Source organism: Salvelinus fontinalis, chromosome 16 (assembly GCF_029448725.1).
Source record: "Salvelinus fontinalis isolate EN_2023a chromosome 16, ASM2944872v1, whole genome shotgun sequence".
Taxonomy (NCBI): Eukaryota; Metazoa; Chordata; class Actinopteri; order Salmoniformes; family Salmonidae; genus Salvelinus; species Salvelinus fontinalis.
The window spans coordinates 48,663,515-48,679,826 of NC_074680.1; the positions used below are offsets into that span (position 1 = coordinate 48,663,515).

General features: G+C 49.7%; 1 protein-coding gene across 1 annotated transcript in view; it reads left to right on the forward strand.

The window, feature by feature from the left end:
* Positions 1–16,312, forward strand: part of ezra (ezrin a) — a 46,619-nt gene that overhangs the window by 27,447 nt on the left and 2,860 nt on the right. Inside the window, exons 10-11 of the mRNA XM_055865637.1 lie at positions 4,718–4,848; positions 9,699–9,859. Coding sequence (XP_055721612.1) covers positions 4,718–4,848; positions 9,699–9,859 — 292 coding nt within the window. The remainder of the gene's footprint in view (positions 1–4,717; positions 4,849–9,698; positions 9,860–16,312) is intronic.

Consider the following 16,312-nt stretch of genomic DNA (forward strand, 5'->3'; position numbering starts at 1 on the left):
CTTCACCTGTATAGACCTGTACACAGGACCACACCTTCACCTGTACACAGGACCACACCTTTACCTGTTCACCTGTACACAGGACCACACCTTCACCTGTACACAGGACCACACCTTCACCTGTATACACCTGTACACAGGACCTCACCTGTACACAGGACCTCACCTGTACACAGGACCACACCTTCACCTGTACACAGGACCACACCTTCACCTGTATACACCTGTACACAGGACCACACCTTCACCTGTATACACCTGTACGCAGGACCTCACCTGTACACAGGACCTCACCTGTACACAGGACCACACCTTCACCTGTACACAGGACCACACCTTCACCTGTACACAGGACCACACCTTCACCTGTACACAGGACCACACCTTCACCTGTACACAGGACCACACCTTCACCTGTACACACCTGTACACAGGACCACACCTTCACCTGTATACACCTGTACACAGGACCACACCTTCACCTGTACACACCTGTACACAGGACCTCACCTGTACACAGGACCACACCTTCACCTGTACACACCTGTACACAGGACCACACCTTCACCTGTACACAGGACCACACCTTTACCTGTATACACCTGTACACAGGACCACACCTTCACCTGTACACACCTGTACACAGGACCACACCTTCACCTGTACACACCTGTACACAGGACCACACCTTTACCTGTATACACCTGTACACAGGACCACACCTTCACCTGTATACACCTGTACACAGGACCACACCTTCACCTGTACACACCTGTACACAGGACCACACCTTCACCTGTACACACCTGTACACAGGACCACACCTTCACCTGTACACACCTGTACACAGGACCACACCTTCACCTGTACACACCTGTACACAGGACCACACCTTCACCTGTATACACCTATACACAGGACCACACCTTCACCTGTACACACCTGTACACAGGACCACACCTTCACCTGTACACACCTGTACACAGGACCTCACCTGTACACAGGACCTCACCTTCACCTGTACACAGGACCACACCTTCACCTGTACACAGGACCACACCTTCACCTGTGTAGACCTGTACACAGGACCACACCTTCACCTGTACACAGGACCACACCTTCACCTGTATAGACCTGTACACAGGACCACACCTTTACCTGTTCACCTGTACACAGGACCACACCTTCACCTGTACACAGGACCACACCTTTACCTGTTCACCTCTACACAGGACCACACCTTTACCTGTTCACCTGTACACAGGACCACACCTTCACCTGTACACAGGACCACACCTTCACCTGTACACAGGACCACACCTTCACCTGTATAGACCTGTACACAGGACCACAAATTTTTGCTCATTTATAAAAAATAAAACATTTTATATCACATTTACATAAGTATTCAGATCGTTTACTCAGTACTTTGTTGAAGCACCTTTGGCAGCGATTACAGCCTTGAGTCTTCTTGCGTATGACGCTACAAGCTTGGTAGTCCTGTATTTGGGGAGTTTCTCCCATTCTTCTCTGCAGATCCTCTCAAGCTCTGTCTGGTTGGATGGGGAGCGTTGCTGCACAGCTATTTTCAGGTCTCTCCAGAGATGTTAGATCGGTTTGGCATTCAGGCCAAAGAGTTCAATCTTGGTTTCATCAGACCAGAGACTCTTGTTTCTCATGGTCTGAGAGTCTTTAGGTGCCATTTTGGCAAACTCCAAGTGGGCTGTCATGTGCCTTTTTACAGAGTAGTGTCTTCCATCTGGCCACTCTACCATAAAGGCCTGATTGGTGGAGTGCTGCAGAGATAGTTATTTGCTCTGACAGCTTGGTTTTTGCTCTGACATGCACTGTCAACTGTGGGACCTTATATAGACAGGTATGTGCCTTTCCGAATCATGTCCAATCAATTGAATTTACCACAGGTGTATTCCAATCAAGTTGTAGAAACATCTTAAGAGATGATCAATGGAAACAGGATGCACCTGAGCTCAATTTCGAGTCTCATAGCAAAGGGTCTGAATACTGAATACAAAAATTTGGGGTCACTTAGAAATGTCCTTGTTTTTGAAAGAGAAGCAGCTTTTTTGTCCATTAAAATAACATCAAATTGATCTGAAATACAGTGTAGACATTGTTAATTTTGTAAATGACTGTGTTCCAATGGCACGTTGTGTTAGCTAATCCAAGTTTATCATTTTAAAAGGCTAATTGATCATTAGAAAACACTTTAACAATTATGTTAGCACAGCTGAAAACTGTTGTCCTGATTAAAGAGGCAATAAAACTGTCCTTCTTTAGACTAGTTCATTTAATTTCTTCATTTCTCAGAACAAGAACAGACTGACGAGTTTCAGAAGAAAGGTCTTTATTTCTGGTCATCTTGAGCCTGTAATCAAACCCACAAATGCTGATGCTCCAGATACTCAACTAGTCTAAAGGCCAGTTTTATTGCTTCTTTAATCAGAACAGTTTTCAACTGAGCTAACATAATTGCAAAGGGTTTCTAATGATCAATTAGCCTTTTAAAATGATAAACTTGGATTAGCTAACACAACGTGCCATTGGAACACAGGAGTGATGGTTGCTGATAATGGGCCTCTGTAACGTCTATGTAGATATTCCATAAAAAATCAGCTGTTTCCAGCTACAATAGTCATTTACAACATTAACAATGTCTTCACTGTACTTCTGATCACATTGATATTATTTTAATGGACAGAAAATGTGCTTTTCTTTGAAAAACACAGACATTTCTAAGTGACCCCAAACTTCTGAACAGCAGTGTATGTAAATAAGGTATCTGTTGTTTTGTTTTTTATACATTTGACAAAAATGTCTAAAAACCTGTTTTCGCTTCGTCATTATGGGTTATTGTGCGCATATTCACAAAGAAAATATTATTAAATCAATTTAAGAATAAGTCTGTAACGTAACAAAATGTGGAAAAAGTCAAGAAGGGGTCTGAATACTTTCCAAAGGCTCTGTAGGTCACTGTTATTTATTGTAGAGTGTTTACTACCTCATGGACCCTGTGAAATCCACAGCTCAGTCTATGAATTTCAGAGTGGTTACATTTCTACAGCTCCATCACTCAGCTTTATAGCAAACCTTTATGTAACAGCTTTATATAAAAGCTTTACAGCAAACAAGTGTTGCAAGTTTTATTATCCAACGTAGCTAGTGGCGTTCACTGTATAATTGTGTTTATGATGCTTGTGAACTGCTGGCTGTGTGTCTTCAGTCTCTCACAAGTTACAATCCCTGCTCCTGTACCTGTACCCCAACTTCACCCTCCACCTTCACCCTACTGTACCTCACCTTCCCCCTACTGTACGTCATCTTCACCCTCCTGTACCTGTACCCCACCTTCACCCTCCTGTACCCTACCTTCACCCTCCACCTTCACCCTACTGTACCTCACCTTCACCCTCCTGTACCCTACCTTCACCCTACTGTACCTGTACCCCACCTTCACCCTCCTGTACCCTACCTTCACCCTCCACCTTCACCCTACTGTACCTCGACTTCACCCTCCTGTACCCTACCTTCACCCTACTGTACCTGTACCCCACCTTCACCCTCCTGTACCCTACCTTCACCCTCCACCTTCACCCTACTGTACCTCACCTTCACCCTCCTGTACCTGTACCCCACCTTCACCCTACTGTACCTCACCTTCACCCTCCTGTACCCTACCTTCACCCTACTGTACCTGTACCCCACCTTCACCCTCCTGTACCCTACCTTCACCCTCCACATTCACCCTACTGTACCCCACCTTCACCCTCACCTTCACCCTCCTGTACCCTACCTTCACCCTCCTGTACCTGTACCCCACCTTCACCCTCCTGTACCCTACCTTCACCCTCCACCTTCACCCTACTGTACCCCACCTTCACCCTCACCTTCCCCCTACTGTACGTCATCTTCACCCTCCTGTACCTGTACCCCACCTTCACCCTCCTGTACCCTACCTTCACCCGCCACCTTCACCCTCCTGTACCCTACCTTCACCCTCCACCTTCACCCTACTGTACCTCACCTTCACCCTCCTGTACCCCACCTTCACCCTCCTGTACCCTACCTTCACCCTCCACCTTCACCCTCCTGTACCCTACCTTCACCCTCCACCTTCACCCTACTGTACCTCACCTTCACCCTCCTGTACTCTACCTTCACCCTCCACCTTCACCCTACTGTACCCCACCTTCACCATACTGTACCCCACCTTCACCCTACTGTACCACACCTTCACCCTCCTGTACCTCACCTTCACCCTACTGTACCCCACCTTCACGCTCCTGTACCTCATCTTCACCCTACTGTACCTCACCTTCACCCTCCTGTACTCTCCCTTCATCCTCCACCTTCACCCTCCTGAACCTCACCTTCACCCTACTGTACCCCATCTTCACCCTCCTGTACTCTCCCTTCACCCTCCATCTTCACCCTACTGTACCTCACCTTCACCCTCCTGTACTCTCCCTTCACCCTCCACCTTCACCCTCCTGAACCTCACCTTCACCCTACTGTACCCCATCTTCACCCTCCTGTACCCCACCATCACCCTCCTGTACCCCCTCCTTCACCATCCTGTACTCCACCTTCACCTTATCTGTGAACTGCTGTCTGTACTGTGTGGCTTCCGTGTCTCAGGAGTCGAACCAGACGAAGATATACCAATATAAAGAGTCACAATCCCTACTCCTGTTTTCAGGGCCCAGCTGGAGAATGAGAAGAAGAAACGGGAGGCCATGGAGAAAGAGAAGGATCAGATGGAGAGAGAGAAGCAGGACTTGATGCTGAGGCTGTACCAGTTTGAGGAGACAACCAAGAAGGCAGAGAGAGGTAAGGACATGTAATATGGGTAAGGGAGACAGGGTGCACCACAGACTTCCAGACAGATTTCCAGACAGACTTCCATCCTTCATAATCTAATCATTCATAGGAAGACAGGGTGTGTCAGAGACTCCCTTCCTTCATTGACTAATCGTTCATTGGAATACAGGGTGTGTCAGAGACTCCCTTCCTTCATTGACTAATCATTCATAGGAAGACAGGGTGTGCCAGAGACTCCCTTCCTTCATTGTCTAATAATTCATAGACTTTATTGTCTGTAGAGATACTGCCATCAAATGTTGACTTGCTTCCCTTCAGACTCGGGTTGCGTCCCAATGATATCTCCTTTCTCCTGAAGTGTACACTCGTTCACTACTTCCCAATAATATAAAAATAATTGGATTGGTGGAGGCATAGACCAGTGGGAGGTTCCACCATATCGCTTAGCCAAATATCAAATCAGAGGGGAAGGGAACACTTTGTGATAAGTTAGAGACAATAGCCCTGCTCTTTATCAGGCTGAGTGAAGTTGAAACTGGTGTATTATCCAGTCTGATCTTTGATTACAGAGGAATAATCAAGATAACCTTTGAACTAGGAGCATAGCTGGCCTTGACCCCTACACTTCCCCTGGGTAAAGTGAAGAGATATTAATCACTATATAATCCCAGTGGGGATTGAACCTGCAACCCTGGTGCTGCTAGTGTCACTCTTTACACAAGACCACCTCTACCTCACCTTCACCCTCCTGTACCTCACCTTCACCCTCCTGTACCACACCTTCACCCTCCTCTACCTCACCTTCACCCTCCTCTACCTCACCTTCACCCTCTACCTCACCTTCACCCTCCTGTACCTCACCTTCACCCTCCTGTACCCCACCTACACCCTCCTGTACCCCACTTTCACCCTCCTGTACCCCACCTTCACCCTCCTCTACCTCACCTTCACCCTCCTGTACCCCACCTTCACCCTCCTGTACCCCACCTTCACCCTCCTGTACCTCACTTTCACCCTCCTGTACCCCACCTACACCCTCCTGTACCCCACCTTCACCCTCCTGTACCCCACCTTCACCCTCCTCTACCTCACCTTCGCCCTCCTGTACCCCACCTTCACCCTCCTGTACCCCACCTTCGCCCTCCTGTACCCCACCTACACCCTCCTGTACCCCACCTTCACCCTCCTGTACCCCATCTTCACCCTCCTCTACCTCACCTTCACCGTCCTGTACCCCACCTACACCCTACTGTACCCCACCTTCACCCTCCTGTACCCCACCTACACCCTCCTCTACCTCACCTTCACCCTCCTGTACCCCACCTACACCCTCCTGTACCCCACCTACACCCTCCTGAACCTCACCTACACCCTCCTGTTCCACACCTTCACCCTCCTCTACCTCACCTTCACCCTCCTGTACCCCACCTACACCCTCCTCTACCCCACCTTCCCCCTCCTGTACCCCACCTTCACCCTCCTCTACCTCACCTTCGCCCTCCTGTACCCCACCTTCACCCTCCTGTACCCCACCTTCGCCCTCCTGTACCCCACCTTCGCCCTCCTGTACCCCACCTTCACCCTCCTGTACCACACCTTCACCCTCCTGAACCTCACCTTCACCCTCCTGTACCCCACCTTCACCCTCCTGTACCCCACCTTCGCCCTCCTGTACCCCACCTTCACCCTCCTGTACCCCACCTTCACCCTCCTGTATCCTTCAGAGTCTAATCATTCATAATTCATGAATATATATACAGTTGAAGTCGGAAGTTCACATACACCTTAGCCAAAATAAATTTAAACTCCGTTTTTCACAATTTCTGACATTTAATCCGAATAAAGATTCCCTGTCTTAGGTCAGTTAGGATCACCACTTAATTTTAAGAATGTGAAATGTCAGAATAATAGTAGAGAGAATGATTTATTTCAGCTTTTATTTCTTTCATCACATTCCCAGTGGGTCAGAAGTTTACATACACTCAATTAGTATTTGGTAGCATTGCCTTTAAATTGATTAACTTGGGTCAAACGTGTCGGATAGCCTTCCACAAGCATCCCACAATAAGTTGGGTCAATTTTGGCCCATTCTTCCTGACAGAGATGGTGTAACTGAGTCAGGTTTGTAGGCCTCCTTCCTCGCACACACTTTTTCAGTTCTGCCCTCAACATTTATACAAGATTGAGGTCAGGGCTTTGTGATGGCCACTCCAATACCTTGACTTTGTTGTCCTTAAGCCATTTTGCCACAACTTTGGAAGTATGCTTGGGGTCATTGTCCATTTGGAATACCCATTTGCGACCAAGCTTTAACTTCCTGACTGATGTCTTGAGATGTTGCTTCAATATATCCACATAATTTTCCGTCCTCATGATGCCATCTAGTTTGTGAAGTGCACCAGTCCCTCCTGCAGCAAAGCACCCCCACAACATGATGCTGCCACCCCCGTGCTTCACGGTTGGGATGGTGTTCTTCGGCTTGCAAGCCTCCCCCTTTTTACTCCAAACATAACGATGGTCATTATGACCAAACAGTTCTATTTTTGTTTCATCAGAACAGAGGACATTTCTCCAAAAAGTATGATATTTGTCCCCATGTGTAGTTGCGAACCGTAGTCTGGCTTTTTTTAATGGCGGTTTTGGAGCAGTGGCTTCTTCCTTGCTGAGCGGCCTTTCAGGTTATGTCGATTTATAGGACTCGTTTTGCTGTGGATATAGATACTTTTGTACCTGTTTCCTTCAGCATCTTCACAAGGTCCTTTGCTGTTGTTCTGGGATTGATTTGCGCTTTTCGCACCAAAGTACGTTCATCTCTAGGAGACAGAACGCGTCTCCTTCCTGAGCGGTATGACGGCTGCGTGGTCCCATGGTGTTTATACTTGCGTACTATTGTTTGTACAGATGAACGTGGTACCTTCAGGCGTTTGGAAATTGCTCCCAAGAATGAACCAGACTTGTGGATGTCTACAATGTTTTTTTGTATGTCTTGTCTGACTTTCTTTGATTTTCCCATGATGTCAAGCAAAGAGGCACTGAGTTTGAAGGTAGGCCTTGAAATACATCCACAGGTACACCTCCAATTGACTCAAATTATGTCAATTAGCCTATCAGAAGCTTCTAAAGCAATGACATAATTTTCTGGAATATTCCAAGCTGTTTAAAATGCACGGTCAACTCAGTGAAAAGCGCAAATCAATCCCAGAACAACAGCAAAGGACCTTGTGAAGATGCTGGAGGAAACAGGTACCAAAAGTATCTTCTGACCCACTGGAATTGCGATACAGTGAAATAATCTGTCAGGAAACAATTGTTGGAAAAATGAAAAAAGTGTCATGCACAAAGTAGATATCCTAACCGACTTGCCAAAACTATAGTTTGTTAACAAGAAATGTGTGGAGTGGTTGAAAAAAGAGTTTTAATGACTCCAACCTAAGTGTATGTAAACTTCCGACTTCAACTGTACACTGAACAAAAATATAAAACGCACCATGTAAAGTGTTGGTCCCATGTTTCATGAGCTGAAATAAAAGATCCCAGAAATGTTCCAGAAGCACAAAAAGCTTATTTCTCTAAAATGTTTTGTGCACAAATTTGTTTACATCCCTGTTAGTGAGCATTTCTCCTTTTCCGAGATAAATCCATCCACCTGACAGATGTGTCACGACTTCCGCCGAAGTCGGCTCCTCTCCTTGTTCGGGCGGCGTCCGGCGGTCCACGTCACCGGCTTTCTAGCCATCGCCGCTCCATTTTTCATGTATCCATTTGTTTTGTCTTGTTCCCTGCACACCTGGTACGCACACGCCTGACAAGATGCGGCATATCAAAAAGCTGATTAAACAGCATGATCCTTACATAGGTGCACCTTGTGCTGGGTACAATAAAAGGCCACTCTAACATATGCAGTTGTGTCACACAACACAATGCCACAGATGTCTCAAGTTTTGAGGGAACGTACAATTGGCATGCGACTGCAGGAATGTCCACCAGAGCTGTTGCCAAAATGTTTTATGTTAATTTCTCTAACATAAGCCACCTCCAATGTCGTTTTAGAGAATTTGGCATTATGTCCAACAACGGCAGACAATGTGTATGGCATCATGTGTGCGAGCAGTTTGCTGATATCAATGTTTGTGAACAGAGTGCCCCATGGTGGTGATGGGGTTATGGTATGGGCAGGCATAAACTATGGACAATGAACACAATTGCATTTTATCGATGTCAATTTAAATGCACAGAGATACCGTGACGAGATCCTGAGACCCATTGTTGTGCCATTCATCCGCCACCATCACCTCATGTTTCAGCATGATAATGCACGGCCCCATGTCACAAGGATCTGTACACAATTCCTGGAAGCTGAAAATGTCCCAGTTCTTCCATGCCCTGCATACTCACCAGACATGTCACCCATTGAGCATGTTTGGGATGCTCTGGATCGACGTGTACGACATCGTGTTCCAGTTCCCGCCAATATCCAGCATCTTCACACAGCCATTGAAGAGGAGTGGGACAACATTCCACAGGCTACAATCAACAGCCTGATCAACTCTATGTGAAGGAGATGTGTCGCTCTGCAAGAGGAAAATGGTGGTCACACCTGATACTGACTGGTTTTCTGATCCACGCCCCTACCTTTTGTTTTGATGCATATCTGTATTCCCAGTCATGTGAAATCCATAGATTAGGGCCTAATTTATTTATTTTAATTGACTGATTTCCTCATATGAACTGTAACTCAGTAAAATATTTAAAATTGTTGCATGTTGCGTTTACATTTTTGTTCAGTGTATATGAATATATGTATATATATATTTACAGTATGTACTTGAATATAATGTCTGTCTGTCTGTCTGAAACAGAACTGCAGGAGCAGCTGGAGAGAGCTATCCGTCTGGAAGAGGAGAGGAGGAGGGTGGAGGAGGATGCAGCCAGGCTGGAGGCTGAGAGACAGGTTGCTCTCCTGGCCAAAGAGGAGCTGGCCAGGCAGGCTGTGATTCAGCTAGAGAACCAGGAACAGCTGGTGAGTACACTGGGATGAGTCAGGAACAGCTGGTGAGTACACTGGGATGAGTCAGGAACAGCTGGTGAGGACACTGGGATGAGTCAGGAACAGCTGGTGAGGACACTGGGATGAGTCAGGAACAGCTGGTGAGGACACTGGGAACAGCTGGTGAGTACACTGGGATGAGTCAGGAACAGCTGGTGAGGACACTGGGCTGAGTCAGGAACAGCTGGTGAGGACACTGGGCTGAGTCAGGAACAGCTGGTGAGGACACTGGGATGAGTCAGGAACAGCTGGTGAGGACACTGGGATGAGTCAGGAACAGCTGGTGAGGACACTGGGATGAGTCAGGAACAGCTGGTGAGGACACTGGGATGAGGCAGGAACAGCTGGTGAGGACACTGGGATGAGTCAGGAACAGCTGGTGAGGACACTGGGATGAGTCAGGAACAGCTGGTGAATACACTGGGATGAGTCAGGAACAGCTGGTGAGGACACTGGGATGAGTCAGGAACAGCTGGTGAGGACACTGGGCTGAGTCAGGAACAGCTGGTGAGTACACTGGGATGAGTCAGGAACAGCTGGTGATTACACTGGGCTGAGTCAGGAACAGCTGGTGAGGACACTAGGATGAGTCAGGAACAGCTGGTGAGGACACTGGGCTGAGTCAGGAACAGCTGGTGAGGACACTGGGCTGAGTCAGGAACAGCTGGTGAGTACACTGGGCTGAGTCAGGAACAGCTGGTGAGGACACTGGGCTGAGTCAGGAACAGCTGGTGAGTACACTGGGCTGAGTCAGGAACAGCTGGTGAGGACACTGGGATGAGTCAGGAACAGCTGGTGAGGACACTGGGCTGAGTCAGGAACAGCTGGTGAGGACACTAGGATGAGTCAGGAACAGCTGGTGAGTACACTAGGATGAGTCAGGAACAGCTGGTGAGGACACTGGGCTGAGTCAGGAACAGCTGGTGAGGACACTGGGCTGAGTCAGGAACAGCTGGTGAGTACACTAGGATGAGTCAGGAGCAGCTGGTGAGTACACTGGGCTGAGTCAGGTACAGCTGGTGAGGACACTAGGATGAGACAGGAACAGCTGGTGAGTATACTGGGCTGAGTCAGGAACAGCTGGTGAGGACACTAGGATGAGTCAGGAACAGCTGGTGAGGACACTGGGCTGAGTCAGGAACAGCTGGTGAGTACACTGGGCTGAGTCAGGAACAGCTGGTGAGTACACTGGGATGAGTCAGGAACAGCTGGTGAGGACACTGGGCTGAGTCAGGAACAGCTGGCGAGTACACAGGGATGAGTCAGGAACAGCTGGTGAGTACACTGGGATGAGTCAGGAACAGCAGGTGAGGACACTGGGATGAGTCAGGAACAGCTGGTGAGGACACTGGGCTGAGTCAGGAACAGCTGGTGAGGACACTGGGATGAGTCAGGAACAGCTGGTGAGGACACTGGGATGAGTCAGGAACAGCTGGTGAGGACACTAGGATGAGTCAGGAACAGCTGGTGAGGACACTGGGATGAGTCAGGAACAGCTGGTGATGACACTGGGATGAGTCAGGAACAGCTGGTGAGGACACTGGGATGAGTCAGGAACAGCTGGTGAGGACACTAGGATGAGTCAGGAACAGCTGGTGAGGACACTGGGATGAGTCAGGAACAGCTGGAGAGGACACTGGGATGAGTCAGGAACAGCTGGTGATGACACTGGGATGAGTCGGGAACAGCTGGTGAGGACACTGGGATGAGTCAGGAACAGCTGGTGAGGACACTGGGATGAGTCAGGAACAGCTGGTGAGGACACTGGGATGAGTCAGGAACAGCAGGTGAGGACACTGGGATGAGTCAGGAACAGCAGGTGAGGACACTGGGATGAGTTAGGAACAGCTGGTGAGGACACTGGGAACATCTGGTGAGGACACTGGGATGAGTCAGGAACAGCAGGTGAGGACACTGGGATGAGTCAGGAACAGCTGGTGAGGACACTGGGATGAGTCAGGAACAGCAGGTGAGGACACTGGGATGAGTCAGGAACAGCTGGTGAGGACACTGGGATAAGTCAGGAACAGCAGGTGAGGACACTGGGATGAGTCAGGAACAGCTGGTGAGGACACTGGGATGAGTCAGGAACAGCTGGTGAGGACACTAGGATGAGTCAGGAACAGCTGGTGATGACACTGGGATGAGTCAGGAACAGCTGGCGAGGACACTGGGATGAGTCAGGAACATCTGGTGAGGACACTAGGATGAGTCAGGAACAGCTGGTGAGGACACTGGGATGAGTCAGGAACAGCTGGTGATGACACTGGGATGAGTCGGGAACAGCTGGTGAGGACACTGGGATGAGTCAGGAACAGCTGGTGAGAACACTGGGATGAGTCAGGAACAGCTGGTGAGGACATTGGGATGAGTCAGGAACAGCTGGTGATGACACTGGGATGAGTCAGGAACAGCTGGTGAGGACACTGGGCTGAGTCAGGAACAGCTGGTGAGGACACTAGGAGGAGTCAGGAACAGCTGGTGAGGACACTGGGCTGAGTCAGGAACAGCTGGTGAGTACACTGGGATGAGTCAGGAACAGCTGGTGAGAACACTGGGATGAGTCAGGAACAGCTGGTGAGGACACTGGGATGAGTCAGGAACAGCTGGTGAGGACACTGGGATGAGTCAGGAACAGCTGGTGAGGACACTGGGATGAGTCAGGAACAGCAGGTGAGGACACTGGGATGAGTCAGGAACAGCTGGTGAGGACACTGGGATGAGTCAGGAACAGCTGTTGAGGACACTGGGATGAGTCAGGAACAGCTGGTGAGTACACTGGGCTGAGTCAGGAACAGCTGGTGAGGACACTGGGATGAGTCAGGAACAGCTGGTGAGAACACTGGGATGAGTCAGGAACAGCTGGTGAGGACACTGGGATGAGTCAGGAACAGCTGGTGAGGACACTGGGATGAGTCAGGAACAGCTGGTGAGGACACTGGGCTGAGTCAGGAACAGCTGGTGAGGACACTGGGCTGAGTCAGGAACAGCTGGTGAGGACACTGGGATGAGTCAGGAACAGCTGGTGAGGACACTGGGATGAGTCAGGAACAGCTGGTGAGGACACTGGGATGAGTCAGGAACAGCTGGTGAGGACACTGGGCTGAGTCAGGAACAGCTGGTGAGGACACTGGGCTGAGTCAGGAACAGCTGGTGAGTACACTGGGATGAGTCAGGAACAGCTGGTGAGGACACTGGGCTGAGTCAGGAACAGCTGGTGAGGACACTGGGATGAGTCAGGAACAGCTGGTGAAGACACTGGGATGAGTCAGGAACAGCTGGTGAGGACACTGGGATGAGTCAGGAACAGCTGGTGAGGACACTGGGATGAGTCAGGAACAGCTGGTGAGGACACTAGGATGAGTCAGGAACAGCTGGTGAGGACACTGGGATGAGTCAGGAACAGCTGGAGAGGACACTGGGATGAGTCAGGAACAGCTGGTGAGGACACTGGGATGAGTCAGGAACAGCTGGTGAGGACACTGGGATGAGTCAGGAACAGCTGGTGAGGACACTGGGATGAGTCAGGAACAGCTGGTGAGGACACTGAGATGAGTCAGGAACAGCTGGTGAGGACACTGGGATGAGTCAGGAACAGCTGGTGAGGACACTGGGATGAGTCAGGAACAGCTGGCGAGTACACAGGGATGAGTCAGGAACAGCTGGTGAGTACACTGGGATGAGTCAGGAACAGCAGGTGAGGACACTGGGATGAGTCAGGAACAGTTGGTGAGGACACTGGGCTGAGTCAGGAACAGCTGGTGAGGACACTGGGATGAGTCAGGAACAGCTGTTGAGGACACTGGGATGAGTCAGGAACAGCTGGTGAGGACACTAGGATGAGTCAGGAACAGCTGGTGAGGACACTGGGATGAGTCAGGAACAGCTGTTGATGACACTGGGATGAGTCAGGAACAGCTGGTGAGGACATTGGGATGAGTCAGGAACAGCTGGTGAGGACACTAGGATGAGTCAGGAACAGCTGGTGAGGACACTGGGATGAGTCAGGAACAGCTGGAGAGGACACTGGGATGAGTCAGGAACAGCTGGTGATGACACTGGGATGAGTCAGGAACAGCTGGTGAGGACACTGGGATGAGTCAGGAACAGCTGGTGAGGACACTGGGATGAGTCAGGAACAGCAGGTGAGGACACTGGGATGAGTCAGGAACAGCTGGTGAGGACACTAGGATGAGTCAGGAACAGCTGGTGAGGACACTAGGATGAGTCAGGAACAGCTGGTGAGGACACTGGGATGAGTCAGGAACAGCAGGTGAGGACACTGGGATGAGTCAGGAACAGCTGGTGAGGACACTGGGATGAGTCAGGAACAGCAGGTGAGGACACTGGGATGAGTCAGGAACAGCTGGTGAGGACACTGGGATGAGTCAGGAACAGCTGGTGAGGACACTGGGAACATCTGGTGAGGACACTGGGATGAGTCAGGAACATCTGGTGAGGACACTAGGATGAGTCAGGAACAGCTGGTGAGGACACTGGGATGAGTCAGGAACAGCTGGTGATGACACTGGGATGAGTCGGGAACAGCTGGTGAGGACACTGGGATGAGTCAGGAACAGCTGGTGAGGACACTGGGATGAGTCAGGAACAGCTGGTGAGGACATTGGGATGAGTCAGGAACAGCTGGTGATGACACTGGGATGAGTCAGGAACAGCTGGTGAGGACACTGGGCTGAGTCAGGAACAGCTGGTGAGGACACTAGGATGAGTCAGGAACAGCTGGTGAGGACACTGGGCTGAGTCAGGAACAGCTGGTGAGTACACTGGGATGAGTCAGGAACAGCTGGTGAGGACACTGGGATGAGTCAGGAACAGCTGGTGAGGACACTGGGATGAGTCAGGAACAGCTGGTGAGGACACTGGGATGAGTCAGGAACAGCAGGTGAGGACACTGGGATGAGTCAGTAACAGCTGGTGAGGACACTGGGATGAGTCAGGAACAGCTGTTGAGGACACTGGGATGAGTCAGGAACAGCTGGTGAGTACACTGGGCTGAGTCAGGAACAGCTGGTGAGGACACTGGGATGAGTCAGGAACAGCTGGTGAGAACACTGGGATGAGTCAGGAACAGCTGTTGAGGACACTGGGATGAGTCAGGAACAGCTGGTGAGGACACTGGGATGAGTCAGGAACAGCTGGTGAGGACACTGGGCTGAGTTAGGAACAGCTGGTGAGGACACTGGGATGAGTCAGGAACAGCTGGTGAGGACACTGGGATGAGTCAGGAACAGCTGGTGAGGACACTGGGCTGAGTCAGGAACAGCTGGTGATTACACTGGGATGAGTCAGGAACAGCTGGTGATGACACTGGGCTGAGTCAGGAACAGCTGGTGAGGACACTGGGAACATCTGGTGAGGACACTGGGATGAGTCACGAACAGCTGGTGAGGACACTGGGATGAGTCAGGAACAGCTGGTGAGGACACTGGGATGAGTCAGGAACAGCTGGTGAGGACACTGGGATGAGTCAGGAACAGCTGGTGAGGACACTGGGATGAGTCAGGAACAGCTGGTGAGGACACTGGGATGAGTCAGGAACAGCTGGTGAGGACACTGGGATGAGTCAGGAACAGCTGGTGAGGACACTGGGATGAGTCAGGAACAGCTGGTGAGGACACTGGGATGAGTCAGGAACAGCTGGTGAGGACACTGGGATGAGTCAGGAACAGCTGGTGAGGACACTGGGATGAGTCAGGAACAGCTGGTGAGGACACTGGGATGAGTCAGGAACAGCTGGTGAGGACATTGGGATGAGTCAGAAACAGCTGGTGAGGACACTGGGATGAGGCAGGAACAGCTGGTGAGGACACTGGGATGAGGCAGGAGGACTTCTGTATAAATGCTTGATGTTCTGGTCTTTATGTAAATTAGGGCTGGGAGTCGATTCCCAAAGTAATTTTTTCCCGGTTCCTTGAGAATACACATACAAACATCAAGGACATCACCCTGCCCCGACTCACCTGTTCTCAACCTTCTTCTCCCTCTTCTTCTTCTTCTTCTTCTTCTTCTTCGACTCTCTAGGCTGCAGAGCTGGCAGAATATATTTTATAATATCCTATGTTTTTCCCCCAACACCACTTTCCATCCATTTGTACAGCAGACCCTGATGACAAATTGAGTCTCAAGCTTTGTTGAAAATCAACAAAGCATGTGAAGACTTTGCCTTTGTTTTAGTTTGTTTGTTAGTCAGTTAGAGTGTGCAGGGTGAATACGTGGTCTGTCGTACGGTAATTTGGTAAAAAGCCAATTTGACATTTGCTCAGTACGTTGTTTTTGCTGATGAAATGTACAAGTCTGCTGTTAATGATAATGCAGAGGATTTTCCCAAGGTTGCTGTTGACGCATATCCCACGGTAGTTACTTGGGTCAAATTTGTCTCCACTTTTGTTGATTGGGGTGATCAGT